At 43.4% G+C, this 24762-nt stretch overlaps 1 protein-coding gene across 5 annotated transcripts in view; it reads right to left on the bottom strand.

Moving 5' to 3' along the window:
• LOC142845792 (protein mono-ADP-ribosyltransferase PARP14-like) overlaps positions 1-24762 on the bottom strand; it is a 94048-nt gene that overhangs the window by 8120 nt on the left and 61166 nt on the right. For 2 of the 5 annotated variants that reach the window (XM_075965150.1, XM_075965218.1), the window contains exons 4-10: positions 19311-19496; positions 17851-18084; positions 15547-15783; positions 8559-10807; positions 4972-5211; positions 4205-4426; positions 256-310 (exon numbers count right to left, since the gene is read on the bottom strand). In XM_075965150.1, the coding sequence (XP_075821265.1) occupies positions 256-310; positions 4205-4426; positions 4972-5211; positions 8559-10807; positions 15547-15783; positions 17851-18084; positions 19311-19496 (3423 nt within the window). The remainder of the gene's footprint in view (positions 1-255; positions 311-4204; positions 4427-4971; positions 5212-8558; positions 10808-15546; positions 15784-17850; positions 18085-19310; positions 19497-24762) is intronic. The other 3 variants (XM_075965158.1, XM_075965185.1, XM_075965175.1) reach the window with 2 other exon arrangements.

Here is a 24762-nt window from a genome sequence, read left to right as displayed (position 1 = left end):
TCCATTGGAGGTCGTAGTCTCATCAGTAATTTAAAAATCCCACTCTACAGCTTATATGACCTGGCCCACCTTTCCCTTTTGCCCAAGTCAGGCCACTTTCTTTTATACTCACATGCATGGAATATCCTTTAATTTTCATTTAATATGTTCCACAGTTTGACTTATCAGAGAAATGATCACCATCATCCTTTCTCTGTCATTGAACAGTTACTTGGTAACAAGAAATCACTGGTCAACTTAAACACTTTACTGTACCTTGGGTGTCACTTGGATTTCCATGACTCCTTTTGTCAAATTCATCTGAAAATGCCTGGAAACACAAACACAGTTTTAACCAGTATACTCCCTATGCGATCAGTGAGTTTGCATTCTGGGGGGGCTTCTGATTCTGTATGCACACATGTAGTGTATACTATACATGTGTATAGTAAAGCCTTTGTGCCTGACTTTGAGTGACATGTTTCAGCAAAGCCTTGTTGGGTTTGTGTTGGTTGGTAGAGGCTGAGAAATTGGGTTGAGACTGTTTTAACCTTGAAGAAATGCTGTCTCTCTGGAATCTCTGCACTTGGTACTCCCTGAGAGCTTGTAGCTGCACTGATCTTCGTTTGAAGACAGTTGTGGAAACCTGAGGTTCTTACTTTTGATTATGGCATTCCGTAATATGTGGGCTGTCTTCCCTGTCTCAAAAAACTAGCTCTTGTAAACCATGCTGGCTTCGAACTCAAAGAAATCCATCTGCCTATGCCTCCCAGGTGTTGGGTTTAAAAGTGTGTGTCACCAATGCCTGACAGTGTTTTGAGACTATTTAAACCTTGAAGAAATGTCTGTCTGGAGACTCTGCACTTGGAGCTCCATGTTAGCTTGCAGCTGTACTGAACTTGGTGAAGATACTCCTGAAAACCTGGGGTTCTAACTTTTGATTGTGGCATTCCATTATATGTGGGTGTCTACTCTCAAGGGCAGCAAAAGCAAGATGAATTCCATAGCTGGAACATTTCCTAGCCCCTATTAACCTTATATATGTTTGCATAAAGTAACTAGAGTGAGCTAGTGTGAGCTGGGTGTCAGTCTCTTCTAAGAAGGCTGAACCCCTCTGTTCCTTCAGGAAATGGAGGCTTAGCATCTTGTTGAGTTTTTCTCTCTACTGCGGCACCAATGGCCGGCATCAAAAACTACACATACACATGTTTAGAAAATAATAATCCCTCAAACAGTAGTATTTAATTTACTTATATATTTTTAAAGTTAAAAAATAGATTTATTGATGGGAGGTGGTGGCACACAGCTTTAAACCCATCAATTGGGAGGCTGAGTCAGGTAGATCTCTATATTTGAGGCCAGTGTATTAGTTCCAGGACAGTCATGGCTATCCAGAGGAACACTTTCTCAAAAAACAAAATGAAAGACAAAATATACATACACTTTTTACAAATGTGTCCTGTAAAATACAGATGCAAGCAAAGTTGTAAATCCTATTACTAGAGTGATGTTTATAATAAAAACCTGACAGTTAAAATCCAGTGGAGGGATAATTCTACACTTTCACATGCCCATGTGTTAAAACAGTAGCCATTAAAAATTATACTTTAAAAGAATATTTAATGGAATGTAGAGATGCTTATTTTATCCTTTCAAGTGGAAAGGATATTAAATTGCGTATTTACATGATCTCATCTAGAATCATACAGCAGAGGATACTGGGACAAGGCTTACTGAACAATCTCTGCATTTTGTGCTGCTCAGTGTGTCTGCATGGAAACGCATTCCCTTCTTAACCAAACAGCCCAGAGAAGCTGCACCTAGAAGCCATGTTCAGACCTTCAGCTCCTGCTCTTCAGTCTCTGTCTCGGTATCCGCTCACAAGCAGCTCTTTCTGTAATTGTAATTCATGATGTGGGAAGTCCTTCTGTATACGTGTTGCTTTTATTTGCTAATGAATAAAGCTTTTTGGCCAATGACTTAGCAGAGTAAATTCAGGCAGGAAATCCAAACATATATATATAGAGAGAGAGAGAGCAGGCAGAGTCAAGGAGATGCCATGTAGCTGCCCAAGTAAGAGGTGGCAAACCATGATCTTCGTGGTAAAATATAAATAATAGAAATGGGTTAATTTAAGATGTAAGAGTTAGTTAATAAGAAGCCTAAGCTGTTGGCCAAACAGTGTTGTAATTAATATAGTTTCTGTGTGATTATTCGAGTCTGGGAGGCTGGGACACAAAACAGCAGTCTCCTTCTACAAATTCAAGCTTATGTCTCATTAAATTTTGAGAGTTTGTCATGTTTGGAGGAAAAATAATAGTATTTATATGTGTTAAAGGTGTCAGGGAGACTAATCCTTTTTATAGATCTGCAGAGTATTCTATGTATTAAAGAAAATGAGGTGCGTGGCGCACGCCTTTAATCGCAGCACTCCGGAGGCAAAGGCAGCAGGATCTATGAGTTTGAGGTCAGCCTGGTCTACAGAGTGAGTTCCAGGATAGCCAGGGATATACAGAAAAACCCTGTCTCAAGACAGAAAGAGAGAGAGAGAGAGAGAGAGAGAGAGAGAGAGAGAGAGAAAGAGAGAGAAAGAGAGAGAGAGCGAGCAAGAGAGCACCACATTTCACAAATAAAGATTGGGGGACTCAAGTCTACGAGACATGATACATCCCTATTCAGGCAGATGTTGAAGACATTCATATCACCCAAAAATCTCAGCACCTTCACCTCCTGTTCATGTTTGTACAGAAATCTAAACTTCCAAAGTAGTTATGACTTCTAGAAGGGAGAGCATGTGCTACAGAAATGCCCACATCACCTTACACCATGATGTCACAGGGAATTATTTAAAACTCTTAACAGCTGGTAAAGTGCATACATACAATCTCATTATTCTGGAGGCTGATGCAGGAGGATTGCCATAAGTGTGAACAGTCTGGACTACTTAACAAGACCCTTTTTTTAAAAAAAAAAGCCTAAATATGGGCTAGTGGTGGCAAACGCCTTTAATCCCAGCACTTGGGAGGCAGAGGCAGGCAGATCTCTGAGTTCAAGGCCTGCCTGGTCTACAAGACCTAGTTCCAGGTAGCTAGGACTGTTACAGAAAGAAACCCTGTATTGAGAAAAAAAAAACCAACCAAACAAATATAACTAAGAAAACGAACCTCATTTTCTCATTGTGCTTGCACAGTCCAAGCTGAAGGAGTCAGGAGCTTTGGTTGCCCGATTAGAATGTAGGATCTCTGTGATTGCGTCCATGAATTTATAGGAAGTATCTAGATCTTGATAACAATGACACAGTACCCAAAAATTCCAACAGCCCGATCCACAGGCGTCTGTGGGCTGTCACCTTTACAATGACATTGTGGAAACTGTTCTAACACTAAGGTCATGTATCTACTGGATTATAAAGACATGGAGAACAGAAATCAGGCCTTAGAGTCAGACCACATTGCCATAGCTGATGTAACACACTGTGACCGAGGATGATTCTAGTATTTCTGGTCCAAGTGTCCTAAGTCACATGGGGACGTGTTCAAGCCAAATCCTTCACTCACGATTAATTACATTTCCAGAATGGTGGCTGGAATCACCTGCATCCCCTCCTGCAATTTTCAGATTGATAATGGCATAACTGTACCCTGATATTTTATATTAACATTTCTGTGTCCAAAGGACAGGCAACCCTATAGACTGATAAAAACAATGGGTATTACAGTGTGTGAGCCTTAATTATCTGATTCTAATCCAGACATAAGAATGGAGAGATGGAGAGACATTCATGAGACAGCTGTAACCTCACACATTAACTCTATCATTGACCACATGAAGGAATGACTGCATTTCAAGGTGTGTTTAGTGGTTAGGTTATGTTTAAAATGAATTGGTGAACTGTTTAGAGATAGAATCATGAGTCAGCATTATATGTGAAAAAAATTAGACACCCAGCCACAGAGCAATAGCACTTGAGGCTGAATAATAGATAGAACTTCATTAAGTTGGTTTATGGACTTTTGTGGGTATCTGAAACTTTCCAGAAAAAGAATTGTTTTTTTTTCTATATCTATTTTTTTTTTGAAATTTGTCATAGTACATATAACCAGTCAGCACACTTCCTGCACTGAAAACACATGAAACAAACCTCCTATTAGACAAAGAAGATACAGAAGAAAACAGGTCTCATATTGCAGTAGGCAAAGAGATCAGAAGCAAGCCAAATCTGTACCTGAACGTTTTCGATGTCTTTTGGGTGCAGCAGAAACTGAACTTCCTGTAAAGTTTTCAGTTGATTTTTGCTACTAAATTTGAGCACTTCTGAAATTATTAATTTAGCAAATTCGGGTTTAGGAAACCCCAGATTTCCTGTTCCTATTGCTGGAAATCCAATTGATTGCAGAGACAGTGCCTCGGCGGTTCCTAGACAGTCTCTGATGATGTTTTTCATGATCTGAAAAGCATAAAGCACTTCCTTAAATGTCTTCTTTAGAAATGGGGGACCCTAAAAAGTAAGCACTCAGCAGCTTGTCCTGGGAACACTGTCCACTCTATTGTGCTTTCAACAAAAGTCAGCAGCAGTGTGAGGGGGGAATTGTGGAGAAGAAATGAGAAAGAGAACGTGGACACCCTTACAAGAGCACAGACTCACTCCACCATAAGCAAAGAGGGGAATCCACAGCTGTCCCAGTCTATCACTGTCTCCCAGCTTCAAGCCCTCACCTTACCTTTCCTCAATAAATGTAGTATATTCCCCCAACCCTTCCCTGACCATCAGTAATTGCTGAGCACAATAACTAACTTACATGTATAACTATGACCTATATGAACTATGACCTACAAGAAGTCATCTACAACTGAAAAGAACTGGCCATGGTATGGACCTGCCAACTCATGATGCTGTCCCAGAGAAGAAGCAGACAGGGACTAGCTGTGGTGTGCTGTAGGAGAATCCAGAGAGCTACCCCATGTCCTGGAGAATGTAAAGCTGGGTCCTACCTTCAGTGACCATGCACTGTTGTTGACTTTCCACTGTGGAACGACCACATGAAATACGTGGTGGCAGTTCAGATGACAGCCACTGGTTTGTAGAATTGTGCCTTCCTTGACAGAGACCCCTTGTCCTGCTTTATTCAGTTCCTTCTGGAGTTCTGGCCCAGCCTTTTCCAGTAAGGCCTTAGACAATGGTCCTTTGTTGAGTGCAAGATCCGAGGGAATGGAGGTGACAACGACATCAGTCTTAAAGACAAAACCAAATATTCCTTTCAAATTCTTAGTAAAGGCATTCATCAACCATGACTACATTTGAGCCACTGGGCTTGGCAAAGGAAGACAACAGTTTCTTGTACATTTTTTGACTAATGTTTAGAGAAACAAAACTCATAAAAGTCATGGTGGAAACAATTCAAGTGTCCATTGGCTGGGGAAAAACAAATGTATCTTCATCTAATAGGATATTATGCAGCCACTAAGAGGGATGAAGTACTGATACACGCTGCAGTGTCGGCAAACCCTGCAAGAATTCTCATCAGTGAAAGAAACTGGTCACAGAAGAGACAAATATATTATTTCATTTATTTGAAACCTCAAGAACAGGTGAATCTATAGAGCCAGGTGTGGTGGCACAGGCTTTAATTCCAGCACTCAGGAGGCAGAGGCAGGTGGATCTCTGTGAGTTCAAAGCCAGCCTGGTCTACATTGCAAGTTCCAGGACAATTAGAGCCATGTACTAAGACCCGGTTTCAAAAAGAAATTATACAAACAAACAACAACAGAGCAGATTAGAAGTTCTCTAGAGGGGCTGGAGAGATGGCTCAGTGGTTAAGAGCATTGCCTGCTCTTCCAAAGGTCCTGAGTTCAATTCCCAGCAACCACATGGTGGCTCACAACCATCTGTAATGAGGCTTGGTGCCCTCTTCTGGACTGCAGAAAGAATACTGTATATATAATAAACAAATAAATAAATATTTAAAAAAAAAAGAAGTTCTCTAGAGCTAGGAGGGTGGGGTGATGGGTGGATAAATGAGAAATAACTACAAGGGAGCTGTAGTATGTAGTATGGTGGGATTAGAGTGTACTACAGTTAGATTGCAGGAATGGTTGATTGTGGTTACACACACACACACACACACACAGACACACGCACATTAATAAACTCATGTTCACACTGCAAGAATTATCCCTACATGAGCCCCAACTCAGAGAAGTTCCATGTTTATTTTTAGTGAATATACAGAAAACCAGTGATGTGCCCACTTGACTGTGAACTGTGAGTTATGTAACACCGTTTAAAGAAAAAAGCCATCAATAATCAACTGTTAAAATGATGTTCAGCTTTGCTCAGCTTAGCCTGTGGGAACATGATGCAGCAGCATGTCCAGGTGAAAAGGTCCAATTGTGGGGCTGGGGCAATGGCTCAGTGGGTAAGAGCACTGACTGTTCTTCCAGAGGACCCAGATTCAATTCCCAGAACCCACATAGCAGCTCACAACCTTCTGTAACTCCAGTTCCTGGGGCTCTGACTCTCTCATATAGACCTACATGCAGGAAAAACCACAATGCACACGAACTAAATATAAATATTTTTTTTTAAAGTTTCAGTTGTATCACTGCTGGTCACAACACACCAAGAATTGTTCTTGTGGATTCTAGAGATACTTTCTCGTGAAAACAATTCAAAGCAAGACAGGGGTACAGCATCTAGTTCATGTCATCGATTATCATAGCCAGCACATCCATCCACCTGTTTGCCATTTAAAGGTAATGGGGACAGGTGACACCCAGTGGCGATAATTTAGGACGTATATCTTTGTCTTTAAACAAAGCTTTCAAAAATTGGTTAAAATTTCATTGTAGAGGTTGGAAAGCTGACTCAGCAGTTAAGAGCATTTGCTCTTCTTCTAGAGGACCCAGGTTCAGTTCCCAGCATCCGCTCATGTGGCTCACAACCACCTGGATTGGAGTTCATCTCCAAAGGATCTGACACTGCCTTCTGGCCTCTGGGCATCTGCACACATATGACATTCACTCACCTGGTCACAAACACATACACATAAATTTAAAAAAATAACAGAAATAAATCTTTTTTTGTGGCTGGAGAGACAGCCGTGGATGCTGGAAACCGAACTTTTATATTTTTGGTTATGAGCCTAGCCTTTAACAGCTGAGCTATCTCTCCAGCCCCAGAAATAAGTCTTTAACAAATTTTCTCTATATTATGATGCTTGTTTTCTTTGTGTTGTCTTAATAGTTTCTCTCTCTCTCTCTCTCTCTCTCTCTCTCTCTCTCTCTCTCTCTCTAAATAAAAAACAAGGTCTTATATAGTTCAGGCTTGCCTCAAATTCACATTGTAACCAAAAATAACCTTGAGTTTGAATTTCTGGTCCTCCTCCCTCCATCTCCCTCGTGCTGTTTTTACAGACTTGTGGCTCCACACCGTGTTTATGCAGTGCTAAGGGACTGAACCCAGGACTTCATGCCTGCGAGGCAAAGCTCTTTCAACTGAGCCTCAGCCAAGCGTTTGTCTTAAAAGCAGAACAGCAACAACAAAATGCTCAGAGCTGTCTGAATGACAGAAAGGGCAGATTCCCAACTCTCAGCCCCAACCCTCCTGAAGCAAACAGAAGGGTGAGGCAGACATTCACAGGAGGACACAGCTACAACCATGCAGAGCGACATGCAGCTACAGGTCAGGAAGAAGGTACCAGCCTGCCAGGCTTCAAATAGCTAAGGTTCCAATGAGTAGAGCCTGTGTTTAAAGGGTATCAAATACTTTTCAGGAAGAAGGGAGGAAAACAGGGCTCACTATGTAGCCCTGGATGGGCTGGAATTCTATGTAGAACAAGCTTGCCTCGAACTCACAGAGATCTGCCTGCCATGTCTTACAAGTGTTGTAATTAAAGGCAGAGAGGGTAAGAGCACTGGCTGCTCATGCCTATATCCCCAGTGTGTGTGTGTGTGTGTGTGTGTGTGTGTGTGTGTGTGTGTGCGTTTAGGGCTGAGACAGGGAAATTGCTGTCTATCCAAAAAACATTAGTCTCCTTAAACAAATCCACAAAACAAGAATTGTCCTAACATGACTCCCAACATCTGAACCTTCCTCCCGTCCACCTGCCCACACCTTCCTCACAAAGGACCCACAGATGGGATCCGGGAACTGAGCTCTCCTCGTCCACTCCAGCACCCAAGGTCACCCTGACTCGTGTCATTGGTTAAATTCCTATCCTCTGCATTCCCCATGCTCTCCCACACCTGTAACTGACAGAAGCCAGCACTAGATGGAGCAGACCGACAGATGGGAAATGATGAAGATGAGGAGAGCCGTGCAGTGTCCCCTACTATGGACCACAGTTACCGGGATGGAGTGACCCATCCCAGAGCCCTTCAGATCCTTACAGACACACCATCTCTACTCCTGAGTGATTTGAGAAGAAGTCCAGGGAAGAGGGAAAATGTTTGAAGGCCCAAGTAGGAGAGCAGGGAATTTTCCTCAGTCCTTTTTCTCTACCCTGTCTTCCTTTGACCCTCAATAAGGCTGGCCGAGGCCAGTGACATCACAGCACATTGTTGGTGACAGGGACACTCACCTTGGCATTCTGCACACCTTCTTCCACCAGCCGGATTTTCAAGCCTTCTGGGGACACCAGCACATAGTCCTGTGTCTGCAGTTTCTGTGGCGTTTTCCCAGGTGGCACTAATTCTAATGCTTGTAAACCGGAAGGGGAAGCTGTGTGGGAGGGAGTGGCTTTATATGTAGTGTCTACAGCTTCAGCAAAGGCCCCTGCAACCTTTGCAGATATGTCCACCAGATAAATCTTTTTCAAGATGCGCCTGTCTGGCTGGCGTTGGAAGTTGTCTTTGATGGCAGAAACAATGGTGGCCACACACTGGTCTAAGGGAAAGCCAAAGATTCCAGAGCTGATAGCTGGAATGGCTAAGGATTGACACTTGACCTCCTCAGCTAAGGTGAGACTTCGTTCCACAGCTCTCTTCAACAGGCTCACGCACTCCTGGGCCTTATTTCCGTCCCACCGAGGCCCTACTGCGTGGATGACATAATGGCAAGGGAGCTTGCCTGGTTTTGAGATAACGGCATTGCCAGTTTTGACCACGCCACCCTTTCTCACTATTTTGTCACATTCTGCTTGAAGTTCAGGGCCAGCTGCATTTGAAAGAGCGAGGGCCAGACCATCAATGTGTTTCAGATTCTCATTTGCCGCATTCACGACCACATCGGCAGGGAACCGAGCCAGGTCTCCCTGCTGTACAATCAGCGTGACTCCAGGGGCTATGTCCTTCTGTAAGAGGCACTTCTGCTCCTTAAGGCTGCCTTTGTCCTTCTCTGCATCCTTCTGGAGCTCAATGATGCATCCATACAGGCGTTTGATCTCACTTTTGTAATAGGATGCTTTGTCCTGGAAGAATTGCCTAGCACCAGGCTTATCAATCTGGAACCTTTTAATGCAGACTGAATCCCGGATTTGCTTGACCATGTTCATGCACTCTAGAACTTTACTCTTGAAGCCAGTTAGTAAAATGCCTTTTGGTTCGTCTTCCAGCTTAAAACGTGCCTGCACATAGGCCTTTTTTATCTTTGGCCAGAACAGATTCTTATCTGCCCTTAAATACTCGATAATCAACAGTGGTTCTATTTCTACCAGTCTTTCAATTTTCATGATGTTTTCCAAGAACTCAAAAAGTTGTCCATGGATTTCATTTACTTCTTTCACACAGCCTGCAATGATGACCTCCGCTGGGGTTCCTGAAGTTAATTCATTCTTTATCATAATGCTTGCAGTGGAGAGGTGTCTTTTTTGCAGAGAGTGAATTTTCTTTTTCCATGCATTGCCTCTAAAAACTTCCTTGTCTTCAACATCAATGATTTTATAACTCAAGGTATCAAGTATGCCTTTCTCTGCTTCTGCCAGTGCTCTGAAAGAACAGGCTATCAAGACAAGAGCTGTACCATTCAGTTCATATGTGGCAAGAATTTTCTGTGCTTCAAAAAGAGTCTTGGAGAATTCCTGACTGTCTACTTGCTGCAGAAACATGAAGACTTCAGAAGGAATCTGGACATCTTTCTGAGGCATGGAATACATCTTTTCCTGGATGTCACACTTTACTTTATACACATCTGCACGGAATCCCTTAAAGCACAGGTGCTGAGTAGCAGCATCGTAATGAATCTCCATCTCTGGGTTCTCTTTGCTTAGATCCTCCAGGAAACCACTGTGCTGCAAAAGAAAATGTTTCCCCGGAGAAATGGCCACGTTCTCCTTCAGACTCTGCTCCTCCTTTCGGACCTTTTCCGTGGTGCTGTCTATTAACTCCTTGATTTTCTGGCCAATGTCTTGGACATCTTCTGATTTTCCGGCTAAGGTGAGACTCTCCTTATCAAACTCAATCAGAACCCTGTCATCTCCTACCTCATGCTGTATGATGTCCCACACTGGCGGATACACTTCAAACACCTTAACTTCGTACTTAGCCTTGATGCCAGACAGCACCTCGGAGGCGTCTCTCTGCCAGGTCTTGATGCTTGGTCTGTGACTGACTAAGGAGGCAGCAGGTCTGACGGTCACTGTGCCGTTGATGTCAGACCATGTTAGCTCGCAGTGACAGCGTCTCATTTTGTCATTTATCTCCTCAATCAGATGATTATGTTTTTGAAAGAACTTCCACAAAGGAAGGCCCAGTGACTCTTGGAAAGATGCTGGAAGCTTGACCAGTGGCTTCTCCTCGCCATACAAGGCTGTGCCCAGAGAAGGATAATAGGGGAAGACAGACAGTGGCATCCTGTTGAAACTGTGCTTCTTGGCCAGAATGGTGCCTAACACTTAAAAAACAAAATAAAAAAAAATAACAGTAATCTCAATATTATGCATTTCCAAAGAACACAAAACAAAACAAACTTTTCAGGAGGGCAAAAGTCTCTGCTGTTTGTAGAACTCAAAGGTGCCATTCTCCCATGTGCTCAGCTGTAGACTGATGCTAACCACAACAAGACAGACTCCATTTAGGGCTATGATGACTTTATACCCAAATTACTCTACACTGAAATCATGCTGAATCTATCATTTTTCTGATGTCACTGATGTATGTGGCACAATAAAAAACAGACACTAATTTGGACACAGGCATGAGGATGGTGTTTGTACCAACACAAGGAATGATTTAAGGGCTGGAGAGATGGCACATCAGCTAAGAGCACTAGGCTGCTCTTCTGAAAGACCCGGGTTCAATTCCCAGCACCCACAAAGCAGCTCACAACTGTCTGTAACTCCTGTTCCCTCACATGGATATACATGCAGACAAGACACCAACGCGTATAAAATAAAAAATAAAGAAAGAGGGCTGGAGATATGGCTCAGTGGTTAAGAGCACTGACTGCTCTTCCAGAGGACCTGGGTTCAGTTCCCAGCACCCACATGGTAGCTCACAACTGTCTGAAGATCCAGTTGCAGGGGATCTGACACCTTCACACATAAAAATAAAGTTAAATAAACCATAAAAATATTTAAAAAAAAATAAAGAAAGAATTAAAAAATCATTTTAATCCTCTGGGTGGATCATTCTGCATTCTATCCCTTTCTGTATAGTCCCAGAATTTAACTTCCATAGCTAACTTCATTTCTCAGGAGAAGATAATTGTGACAGCACTCTGTGTAACTTTCCCAAGGGCTTTACATGAATTTCCTGTGTTTACTCTTGACAGTGGCCTTCTCAGGTAGAGATTCTATTACACCCATAGATGGAGGTGAGAAAGCCGAGGCTGGGGCAAGTCAGGGTTCTATAAATCCAGGGAAGTATCTGAGCTAATTGCCAGTGGGAGCCAACACAGACCCTGTTAAATAAACAGAAAGGGGTGGAAATGCCCCCCACAATAGATTACATAATGCCTTATTAACCTTGAATTTTCTTAATGCTAATGAGAAAGGAACAACAGCGGCAGAAAGGCATTGGATAATGGAAAAGTCTGCTAAACTAAATCAACCGGTTTATTTCAAGGATGTGCTGACCTCTCAATGGAAGCCAGGAGGTGTGCTACGTTGGGGAAGGGGTTTTGCTCTTGTTTCCACAGGAGAAGAAAAATTGTGGATACCATCAAAATTAATAAAGGTTCAATTTGAAGAGGAGAAACCTCTTGGAAAGGAGAAATAACAGCATCCACAATGATGATATTCATACAGGTGGAAAGAAAAACATAGAATGGGGGCAGGGTTCTGTTCTTATCTCCACAGGAAAACACTCATCTTTAAAAAATTCAAGGGACCCTGGATGTTTGAATACTGACTGATGGAAAAATAACTATCCAATAGGGACTATCAAGAAAACTGAGCAGGTTCTATGAATATGGGGCTCTGGGATGTACTAAACCATATTTCTAACTTTATAGAGCTGGTTTTGGAGTTGACTTTCGGCTCAGTCCCTCTCTGATTCCAAGCCTGTTGTTAAGAGAAAAACCCAGAGTTTCTGTCCTCTACCAAGAGCCATGATATGAGACAAAAAGAAATATGAATTTAGAAAACATCTTTGCTTTTTCTTCATATCTATCATACTCTTCATTGAATATATCTATCATACCTTTCATTAAATATATGTATGTCTGTATATGTCTATATAATTAATGTTTAAGTTTTCCACAGTGAGCAATGAGTTTTTTCTGCATTGATTTTTGAAGTTTCCAGGAAGAAGATGGGGCCCCCATAACAACAACTCCACTGGGTTGATATGACGTCATGATACTGATAGCGCTACTACAAGTCCTGTTTCGGGTATCCAGCTGAACATATGATTCCAACTTGGTCAGCTGAAATGGTGCACATCTTGTACAACATTCTGGCCAGACCTCAACAAAATGCTCAGAGACTGTTTACAATTTTAAAAGACATTGATCTTAAAATTTAACTATCATTTTTCTTTCACAGGATCCTTCAGAAAGAATATCACCCCCATGACAGCTGAAAGTAATTCTAGAGGAAGATGTCCCCTCTCCCAACAAAGATTGTCCTCGGATTTAGGGACAATATTTAGGGTTTGCTTATAATTAATATACAGTTGAGGGTTGGGAGAGGCATTTTATAAGCTCAGGGATCTTTTTGAAAAAAAAAGAGGGAAAATTGGATAGATAATAATGATGGTATTTGTGAGTTATTATTTATACATAATTACATTGGTATAAATTTTTTGTATATGGATACAAAGTTAAATTATATTGAATATTGTATGCATGCATGCTTCTATCTCTGTTTAAAACATTTTTATGTCTTGATGTATATTGTATTAATATATGTATACCATATTGCAGTGTACATTTCTACCTCTGACTAAGATACTTATTTATTATTTATGTATTGCTATTCATTGTTTACATTTGGAGGTAATTGTTCTCATTTATTGCACAGTTGTTTATTCTCTTAGGCTTTAAGTTAGATAGGTATTAAGAATTGTAGATCAATAGTCATCTATGTTTGTCATATTTATAGTTAGACTAATCAGGTTCTTTAGATACATAGAGATTATATTTTGTATAAACAGTCTTCAACCTCTTCGAAGAGCTGTAGAAAATGGCATTTAATTTAATCTTAGAGTTCTGTGGTAGTGAGACACAATTACTCCTGGCAACACCGACCCAAGAGATTGTTGAGCACCAAAGACACTCCACTTGGAGCTTGTCTTCTTGACAAAACTGGCCTCTGGGCAAGGAACTGCCCATACCTCAATTACTGACAAAATACACAGTATCCAGAAATGCATAAACAGAACTGTCAAAGACAGGGTAAGACGGTTTTAAAAAATCTCTTGCCTGTTAAAATCCGGAAATGGATAATCAGAACTGTCAAATCTTGCCAAGACAGGGTAAGATGGTTTTGTAAAATCTCTTTCCTGTTAAAAATAATCTGCCAGTTATTCTAGGCCTTAGTCAAAGTTGGTTGCTTCAACGCTGAAAACATGAGTTTGGGTGATTGCCCAGGTAGCCAGTTGTCTCTGTGATTTGTTACATGTTTTGAAAGTTGTTTGATTGCACTTCCTAATTACTCAGGTAACATTATTTCTATTCCCAGATCTTCTACGGGGTTGAAGACTAGGTAAATGTAGCAACTTTCCTCTTATGACTTGCCAAGTTATTTATTATGCAAGACTTGGGCTAGGTAGGATAGGATATTTGTTATTATTGTATATAATTTTGTAGTAGGTTTAGAATGCTCTTACTTAAACAAAAGGGGGAGGTGCTGTGGGAGGACCTTCAGCTCCTTCAGCCAACAGTCACTGAAGTACGAGCCCACTGGGCTGCAGGAGCGCCTTCCGCTCCTTCAGCCAATAGCTCCTGAAATACCAGCCCATTGGGAGTGGTCTATTTATCTTTAAAAAAGAGCAGCAAGCCTCAGTCAGCTCTCTTGGTTCCAGTGCTTAATTCCTGCTCCTGCTCCAGCGACTAGGCTCCTTTCCTGACGGTTGGTGCTTTGTGAGTTTTAACCCCAAAATAAATGCCCCTTTAAATACTAACTGGAGTGGGATTGTTTTGCGCATTAAGATCCCATGGTCTTGCTCCTATACCAAATCAAAATCATCCTCACAGTCATTGGAGAGTCCAGCCCCAGAGGTCACAATTTAGTAAGGCCTTCCCCATTATATCTCCCGGTCACCATGTGTACCAGGACAGCCACCACAACCCACCCTGACTGAATGCTCACGTTCTCTCTCTTTCTCCAGGACTCTGCTCACTTTGTTTTAGCTGTTGGCACGTGTAAGTAGTATCAGCATGGAAATTAGAGTCAGTCCAGCAACAACCTGGATTTAAATGGCTCCCATGGCAGAAGGATGCTAAAACATGATACCCTGGTGAAGGACTCAGTCCTAGGGCAGGTATCAGGCCTGAAGGAAGGAATGTGACCTTCAGAGGCCCAACCTCCCAGAGGGCTCCAGAGAGGCTGGACAGCCTGAGTGACCTCCAGCTCAGACTCAGCACCCCCTAGGCCAAGCACTGCTGAGGGACTGTTTCCTTTCCTCCTACAGCATCCTCTGAGGTAACTCCAACACTACCTCTACAGATGAGAAAACAAAGGGTTTGAGGGCTCATAAAGGTCACCATGCCAGTGACCTCCAGTCAGGATTGTAACTCAAGTCTGTCGGACTCAAGAACCACTGATGATGTCATCAACAGGACTTCCATCTCCTCCTCAGGTTATGAGAAATCTCCATTATCCTATCTCAGCACAGGCACATCACAGGGGGAACAGGAACGCTTTCTAGAACTTCTGAATGCTTCTGGTCCATCTCTCCCTAAACTTGTTGATTAGAGAATCAATGCAGGGACATAAAACACAGATCTATGGCTGTGAGTACGGCCTGTCAACGTTCCTAGAATGGCGACCTTCAGTCACAGGCCGGACTCCTCAGAGACTCTCCCTGTCTCTCATGAGCTTGTTCTGCTTCTCCAGAACCTGCCTTGCTGCCCTCGTTCTGCACCAAATCCAGATGAATGAGAGACTGGTGCCATTTCTGACCGATTAAGGAATGACTGAAATGGCCAACCATCCAGGTCTTCCAGTGTGGCAGGCCAAGACACATTACCTTTGCAGTCTGAAAACTCAACCAGCGCCGAGCTCTCTTCTGGGAAGCACTCAACCTGGGTGACTCTTCCGCCCCCATTGAAAGGGTTTTCAAAGTAGAGCTGTAGCTGGTATTCATCTACCCCAGGAGGCAGGTTTTCCACCCTAACTACATTTGTTGTTTCCAGAAGTCTCGGGGCAAGCTGCAGCTGTTGGTTCGAATGGTGACTGATACAATCAATAATAAATTTTTTGGTATCTACAAAACAGAAAGAAAACGAGAAAATTTCAGTGGCATCTCTATATGGTATGGGGGGCTTGGCCACCACCCAGAATGGGACTAGTCAGCTACTGTATTTTCTCCTACTGAGCTGTCCTTTGGCCATGGCCAACCCTCCTGAATGCACTCCTCACAATGCCACCCCTCTCCCCATTTTCTCAAGTCCATTTATTCCCACTGTGGCAGCAGGTAGGAGCCCACATCCACAGCCAGGCTCCTGACTCCAAACACACATCCAAGCAGCACTTTCTGCTTTATTTTCATGTTGCCATGCACAAGTAGTCATGAATCAGGTGGTGGTGCACACCTTTAACCCCAGCATTTGGGAGGCAGAGACAAGCAGATCTCTGTGAGTTTGAGGCCAGCGTGGTCTACAGAGCTAGGTTCAGGATAGCCAGGGCTACACAAAGAAACCCTGTCTCAAAAAAACCAAAACCAAAACGAAAACAAACAAACAAAGCCAACAACAAAAAGTCAACTAGCTATGTTTTCAAGGTTCTCTTTTGTCCTTGTATACACAACTGCCCATGTCTGCAGTGCCCTTGTCTGAAATGCTCTTCTCCGAATGGGACCAGTGGTTTTATGGTGTGGCTAAGGATAAAATTGAACCATGCTACCAAAATACGGCCATGTCTACAGCCCTCCCTCCTCTGTTTTTTCAGTTGGTCCTATTTACTTTCAGGACTCAGCCTAACTATCTCTTTTAAATCAACAGGGGGATGGTGGGCCTGTCACGTGCCAATCATTTTGCTGGGATCTGAGAAATGAATACAAGTCCTTGTTTGTGTATCACTGGGCAGGTTTGGATCTTAAGCACAGTTGAATTGCCTTTTGGACTCCAATAAGGAACAGATGAAATGGAGACTCAGACTCGGTATATGGTCTATATATGGTCTCTAATTTGAACACTAAAGCAGGGGTTGCCAGATGTTTAAGAGGAGGGAGCAGTGCCAGTATGAACAAGCGTGGTGTCCTGTGGAGATGGTCAGGTGACACTGCTGGAGGACACACTCAGGTGGGGACAACTATGCACGGTCCTGTCTCCCACCCCTCTCAGGTTACTACAGCTGGGAGACAGCCTCTCTTTCATCTCCATTATTCATTGACATACACGCTTCCCTCCTCCTCCAAGACTGAGTTCTTCTAGAGAGGGAGCTATGATTTTAGTCATCTTTGTGCCTCAGCCCATAGACCAGTACCTGGCGCACAACAGTGGCCATAGTTTAGACCAAAACTGTCCCTGAGGCCCATGTGTTAAAGTCTTAGTCCTCACCCAGGTGCTATGGGAAGTAGTGGATCCTTTAACAAGTGAGGCCTGTGGGAAATGTCCCAGTCATTCATGGAGGAGATAGGGATAAGTCGAGCCTGGACCCTCCCCCCCTTTCTCTCTCTTTATCTCTGTCGGCCTGTCTCTCTGTGTGTCTCTATCTGTCTGTCTGTCTCTGTCTCTCTCTTGTCTTTCTCTGTCTCACTCTCTCTCTCTCCTCGATGCTGCCACTATGCATACCATTTCAACGTAAGCCCCTGGGCAGCAGGGCTAACTGACCATGAACTGAAGCCGCCCAAACTGTGAACTGGCATAAATCGCTCTTTTTGGAGGCTGATGACCTCTTGTCTTTATTACAGTAACATAAGCTAACAAGAATGCACTCAAGATTGCACTAAGGGTACGTCTGTTGGCATCATTGCCTTACAGAACTGTGGCATGGTAACAGGCCAGTCTTAACTCCTCCTGGGGAAGTAGAGGAAGAGTTCAAACTCTTCCAGTTAGAATCGCCTGGGACTTTCTATTTATCCCCCCACCCCACCCCATCCCACCCCACCCACTCAAACAATCATGTAATTAAGGGCAGTCTCTGAAACAGACCCAAATTGAATCTCAAGCTGAATTTGTTCATCTTTCCAAAATCTGAGGGGAGAGGCCCCTGTATTGGCTTAGAGGCCTTGTTTACTCACTACGACAAAGTGTCACACACTCAGAGATGTCCCAAACCCTGTGGTGTGTTGGGCAGAAGCCTGGGGATGCAAGGCCTCCCTGAGGCTCACCTATAGGCTTCTGAAAGGTAACCACGGCAACACCAAAATCTCGGATCACTTCCACCTTAAAGTCGGCACTGGGGAGGCCGCTTATATTCTCCACCAGGAAGGTCAGCACTATGTCAGTCACTTTCTCAGGCAGGTTTTCAAATGCCACCATGGAGGGAACAGTTTCACATTCTTTCAGGACATCTTCTGTTCTGTTGCTGGGAGAATGTGCTGTATCCAAATCATCTGAGGAAACTGGAAATTACAATGAAAGGTGTAAGGTATCAAATCATGGTTTAATTAAGTACGTTATCCCGAGACAACCCTAGCCCTTATCCATATCTTGGCTAACTCTGCTAAAAGGACATTACAGTAGAACTTTTGAATTAGTGAATTAAAAACTAAAATGTAGCCTGTGTGGTGGTGCATGTCTTTAATCCCAGCATCCAGAGGCTGGGACAGGCAGATCTCTGTAAGATCCAGGCCAGCCTGGCCTACAGAGTGTGCTCAAAAACAAAACCAAAAATGTAGTAGTTGGGGGTTTTGTTGTTGTTCTTAGTGGATTAAAAACCAAAAGTAGCCCTTGTTGTTTTATTTTGCTGTTGTTGTTATCACTAATTCAATTTTATTATATTTTCTGTTCTGTCTTTCTGAGGAAGGTGTTGTAGGGTGCTGCAGGCTGCGTTCCTGCCGCCCCAGCTCCTGGCTGCCTGGCTAGCTTATGCCCCGAAATAACAACAAACAAACTATTCATTTTAACACTGTCTGGCCCATTAGCTCTAGCTTCTTACTGGCTAATTCTTACATCTTGATTATCTGTTTCTATTAATGTGTGTTACACCTCAAGGTGCGTTTACCAGAAAAGATTCAGCATGTCTGACCTGGCAGCTGGCTGCATCACGTCTGGCTCTGAGACGTGCCACCTGAGCTCACGTCCTCTTTCTCCCAGCATTCTGTTCTGTCTACTCCACCCACCTAAGGGATGGCCTATCAAATGGGCCAAAGGCAGTTTGTTTATTGACCGTTGATCTTCCTCCATCATTTCCCCTTTTTCTGTTTAAACAAAAAGGCTTTCACTTTAACATAGTAAAATAACACATAACAAAACAATTATCAAGCAATATTTACAGTTACAATATCTATATCTACTTTATCCTTATCATAACTAAGGAAAACTATAACTATCTATCTATTCTTCAACTCCATCAAAGACTCCAGAAGGATATAATATTACCTAAGTAAATGAGAACTAAGCAACTTACAAAACTCTAGAAATCACAGAGACATCTCACTGCCTGGACGGTCACCCAAAGTTCCTCTATACTGTTGAGGTATCCATCTTCGGCCTACAGGCCCATAGTTTCCAGAGACATTTCCATGAAGCAGGAAATTTCAAAGTCAGATCAGTCACTATCTGCTGTGTCCTGCAGAATGTCTTGCAGACTCTATCATGAATCAGGAACCCCGAAAGATCATCTCACCTTTAGGCAAGTTCAGCAGTCCTCTTTCTGTGGGTTCTTCGTGTCCATTATGCAACAGTCCAGGCAAGAGCAGTTTCTTGCCCAAATGGCTATCAAACTCCATAAGGTGCCTCTTCATTGCCCATCTTCTTCTTGAAGTAGATTGGTGCTGCCAGGAGCAGACGTGTCTCATTGTCATGAAAAGCCCTAAATTATTAAAGCATTAAATAGCATATTCCATAGTCTTTGAAAGATATGAAGAATGTCTATCTAAAATATATCTATGTACATCTAGAAAAATCTAACTAACATGACTACAAGCTTGATTATTATTAATGATTATCCATTAACAACCTATATTTCCTAATTATACATTACATTTTAAAAATGAACTATACAATCACAATACCTTAAATCAAGAGTAGAAATACATATACATATAACAAAATTGACCTTAAAATCCATACCAATGCAAATTATTCATACCTATATCATTTCCCCCTTTAAATGTAAAAGAACATTTATAAACAATATTTGGGAATATGGGCGCAGTAATTTCTCTCCAAACTGATTCCTGATGAATTGGGGCACTATTAATCAGATATTTCAGGGTATAACCTGTGTGCTAGGTTTATCTCAGTTGTCAATTGAATGAAGTAATTTTTTGAGGGTGTTCACAGCAACCTTTCAGGAGGGCGTGGTCTATTATACCATATTGGGATAGAGGCAATCCAAAGAGTCTCATCCTCTGTGAAAACAAAAGAAACTCCTTTCCAAAGCATCATGTCCTTAGATCCAAATTTTAAAGTCAAGGTATTTTGAAAATATCTATCTTGGATTAGTTCAGCAGCATTTATAAACAAATACCTATTAGCAGCTCTTGCTCCTTCCTCAGCATTCAAACAATTCAAACAGAGTATAATAGCATAGAGTATCAAGATTCTCTGTGTATTTTCCATCTGTGTGCGGCTTTATTTTAACCTCTATTTTGTTTATTTTTACTTTTTTTTTTTTTGCTTTTTGAGACAGGCTCTCTGTATATCTTTGACCTGGAATAACTCTGTAGACCAGGCTATCCTTGAACTCTCAGAGATCCCTCCGTCTCTGCCTCCCAGGCATTGGGATTAAAGGCGTGTGCTACCACACCTTGGAGTCACAGAGGTCAATCTCCCTCTACCTCCCAAGTGTTGGTATTAAAGGTTTGCACTACCACACCCAACTACTCTCTTTCTTCCTTTTTTTTGGTTTTTACTTTAAGAACTTTAACTTTTAGCCTGCATATATTTTTAACACACTGTAAATCATTTAAAGGTTTTCTTTGTCTTTGAATCTCTCTTTACTGTATATCTCTCTTTTTCTGACCACACAAGCCTTTAAAATTTACCAAGCAATATAGGTAGGATTAAAGCCGTGGCTTTGAAGGCTGGATCCAGCCCATTCCTTAGCTTTCCACCCTCATGGCAGAGGTACCGATTGTAGCCACGTTTATTACCACAACTCTGTGGCGTTTCAAGGTCCCTGCCAACAAGTAAGCTGCAGCATTATGTCCACAGACAACACTCAAGTCCTCTCTCTATAGTCGGCCCTCCTGCCTCAAACAGTCAGAGTTTGCTCTGGCAGGACAGCCCAGAAAGCTGGCATTTTTAAACGGCACAGTTTTTCCTGCTACGGCTGAAAACCGAAAAGCATGTGTTCAGCTTTTCATCAACACCATTTAAGTGTTTCGTGGCAGGACCTCTTAAAAGAGCTGCAGGATTTTGCAGCTAAAGCTGACTCAGGAAGCCTCTCTTAGATGAGAGCAGTTGCTTGCCTCTGGCAAGCAGAGCAGACCCAAGAAATTGCTGCTACCAAGAAAACATGCTTTACTCTATTCTTTCCCAAGCTTTCTCAGGCTTTTTGTGGACTCAGTTGCCCCACGTTAGGCGGCATTCTGTTGTGGGAGCTGCAGGCTGCGTTCCTGCCGCCCCAGCTCCTGGCTGCCTGGCTAGCTTATGCCCCGAAATAACAACACACAAACTGTATTCATTTAAACACTGCTTGGCCCATTAGCTCTAGCTTCTTACTGGCTAATTCTTACATCTTGATTATCTATTTCTATTAATGTGTGTTGCACCTCAAGGTGCATTTACCAGAAAAGATTCAGCATGTTTGACCTGGCAGCTGGCTGCATCATGTCTGGCTCTGAGAGGAGCTGCCCTGCTTCTGAGCTCACGTCCTCTTCCTCCCAGCATTCTGTTCTGTCTACTCCACCCACCTAAGGGATGGCCTATCAAATGGGCCAAAGGCAGTTTGTTTATTGACCAATGACCTTCCTCCATCCGGAAGGGGCATCCTCCCTCATATGTGTCTCTCGAGGACTTGACTATGATTACAAAACCAAGCTTCTACAGTCAGGGTAGAGTCTTCATCTCTGTGCTGCAGGGTAGAGTCTTCATCTCTGTGCTGCGGCACACGGCAGACAGCTGAGGCTCATCAGGTGTCCACTGCATTAGAGAACTACTGTTGGCCTCCCTGGAGGAGCAAAGGTATAGGAAGCTGTGTACATACTGGTGCTAACAAAGTAAGAGTTTGAAGATTACACTGTAGCAGCATCAGTGAGGAATGACTGGCTGGGTTAGACAGCTTGCTGTGTCAGTGTGAGGGCTGGAGCTTGAATCTCCAGCCCCTTGTAAATAGCTGGGCATGGCTACATGTGCCCAGTGTGGAGAGCAGAAATGGCTGGATCCACAGACCTCCCTGGACAGCAAGCCTAGACAAGGGCAAACGTAGGTTCAGTGAGTGATGGGGGAGAGTCTTCTGTTTTGTGTTAATTTCATTGGTTAAATAAAGAGACTGCCTTGGCCCTTTAATAGCACATAAAATTAGGTAGGCAGAGTAAACAGAACAGAATGCTGGGAGAAAGAAGCTGAGTCAAGGAGTCGCCACAATTCTCCCACTCCAGGCAGACGCAGGTTAAGATCATTCCTGGTAAGCCAGCTCGTGGGCTATACAGATTATTAGAAATGGGGTAGGTCAATATGTAAGAGCTAGCCAATAAGAGGCTGGAACTAATGGGCCAGGCAGTGTTTAAAAGAATACAGTTTCCATGTAATTATTTCGGGTAAAGCTAGCTAGGTGGCGGGACGAAGCACAGCCCGCTGCGCCAATCACAACAGAGTGGCGCCCGAAGTGATGGACTAAATCCACTTAAAAACCTGAGAAGGCTATAGGATAGGATCATTTCAGGTTCCCTATCCTCAGCTGCCCAGAAAACTAACTGGGGACCTCGCCTTGGGCACCTGGGAGCCACTCTAGGTCCAAGTCTCTTGCCAACCCTAAGATGGCTCCCTTGAGATATGTGCTTCCCTGCTCCCCATCCAACCTTCTTTTATCCCAATCATCCCGTTTCCCCAAGTTCTCCCCCATCCTACCCTTCTCACTTTTCTCTCCCCCTCTCCCCTTATCCCCCTCCCACCCCACCCCCAAGATCCCGATTTTTTGCCCGGCAATCTTGTCTACTTCCCATACCCAGGAGGATAGCTATATGTTTTTCTTTGGGTTCACCTTCTTATCTAGCTTCTTTAGGATAACAAATTATAGACTCACTGACCTTTATTTATGGCTAGAACCCATTTATGAGTGAGTACATCCCTTGTTCATCTTTTTGGGTCTGGGTTACCTCACTCAGGATAGTATTTTCTATTTCCATCCATTTGCATGCAAAATTCGAGAAGTCATTGTTTTTTTTACCGCTGAGTAGTACTCTAATGTGTATATATTCCACACTTTCTTCATCCATTCTTCCATTGAAGGGCATCTAGGTTGTTTCCAGGTTCTGGCTATTACAAATAGTGCTGCTATGAACATAGTTGAGCAAATGCCCTTGTCATATGATCGGGTATCTCTTGGGTATATTCCCAAGAGTGGCATTGCTGGGTCCAGGGGTAGGTTGATCCCGAATTTCCTGAGAAACCGCCACACTGCTTTCCAAAGTGAATATCTTGCATATCACCATAGAACTGTCATCTGGCGATGGATGGAGATAGAGACAGAGACCCACACTGGAGCACTGGACTGAGCTCCCAAGGTCCCAATGAGGAGCGGAAGGAGGGAGAACATGAGCAAAGAAGTCAGGACCACAAGAGGTGCACCCACCCACGGAGACAGTGGGGTTGATCTATTGGGAACTCACCAAGGCCAGCTGGACTGGGACTGAAAAAGCATGGGATAAAACCGGACTCTCTGAATATGGCAGACAATGAGGGCTGCTGAGAAGCCAAGGACAATGGCACTTGGTTTTGATCCTACTTCATGTTTTGGCTTTGTGGGAGCCTAGCCAGTTTGGATGTTCACCTTCCTAGACCAGGATGGAGGGGGGAGGACTTTGGACTTTCCACAGGGCAGGGAACCCTGACTGCTCTTCAGACTGGAGAGGGAGAGGGAGAGGAGTGGGGGGAGGGGAGAGGAGTGGGGGGAGGGGGAGAGGAGTGGGAGGCTGGGAGGAGGCGGAAATTTTTTTTCAATTAAAAAAAAACTGAGACAAAAAAAACCTGAGAAGGCTTAAAAATAAGGGAGAGAGAGTTTAACACAGATTTTTGCTGTTTGTTGGTGGCGTGCTGTAGAGAGATTTCCTGATTTGGCAACAGCAGCAGAAAAAACGCTGTGTCATTTTAAAGCACGGCTTCCTGGGGCTGTGCTGCCAGCGTGAACTCTGGCTTTAAAGCATTTCAATGGATTTTATGGGACTGGATGTTTGTGTTCCCGCTTGGGATCGGAAGGAGAGTGGTCTAAGACCATGCTGATGGCTCGGTGCTCCCCGCCTGCACCTGGGCAGACTGCAGAATCAGGCTTATGCAGGCAGAAGAGCATGGCGGATTCCTGCCGCCACACAGAGACGTGTTTTCAGACTGCGCAGTGCTCTGCCTGTCAGATTTGGCTGTAACTTGGATGAAAAGAATTTCTGTGCTGCACGCTCAGTCTCAGAATTAAAGTGCTGAGTGCCGCTCCTACCTGGCGGCCCCAGAGCTAGCACAAAATGGTACGTCTCCATTTTGAAATTTTCCTGACTCAGCAGCAGGAAAAAACTGGCTGTTTTAAAATGCCAGCTTTCTGGGCTGTGCCGCCATTGTGATCTCTGTCTGGCTCCTGCGGGAGACAGACCTTTTGAATGGAGCATTTGGAGTAAGTGCTACGATTTGTTTGATGGCAACTAGACTCACTGTGTGCCTAAAAGGAAGTCATTGTGTGCTGTGCCTCAGAGGCACAAACAGCTCCACCACACTATTATTGGTGCAATGTGCAAGGATCAGAGGCACAAACGGCTCTGCCATGTTGGACTGAGCGGGGCAAGCAGGCAGCACCTGTTTTTGACCTAGGAATTGTCACAGCTTAGATTCTTAAGCGCTCAGTGATTTAAAGGCGCAAAACAAAGTGCTCCTGGATAGTAAAAAAAAAATTACATATTCACAATAAAACAGATTCAGACACTGTTGGA

This window comes from Microtus pennsylvanicus, chromosome 1 (assembly GCF_037038515.1).
Source record: "Microtus pennsylvanicus isolate mMicPen1 chromosome 1, mMicPen1.hap1, whole genome shotgun sequence".
NCBI classification, from domain to species: domain Eukaryota; kingdom Metazoa; phylum Chordata; class Mammalia; order Rodentia; family Cricetidae; genus Microtus; species Microtus pennsylvanicus.
The sequence above is the reverse complement of the archived record's forward strand: the minus strand, read 5'-3'. Positions and strand labels throughout refer to the sequence as shown.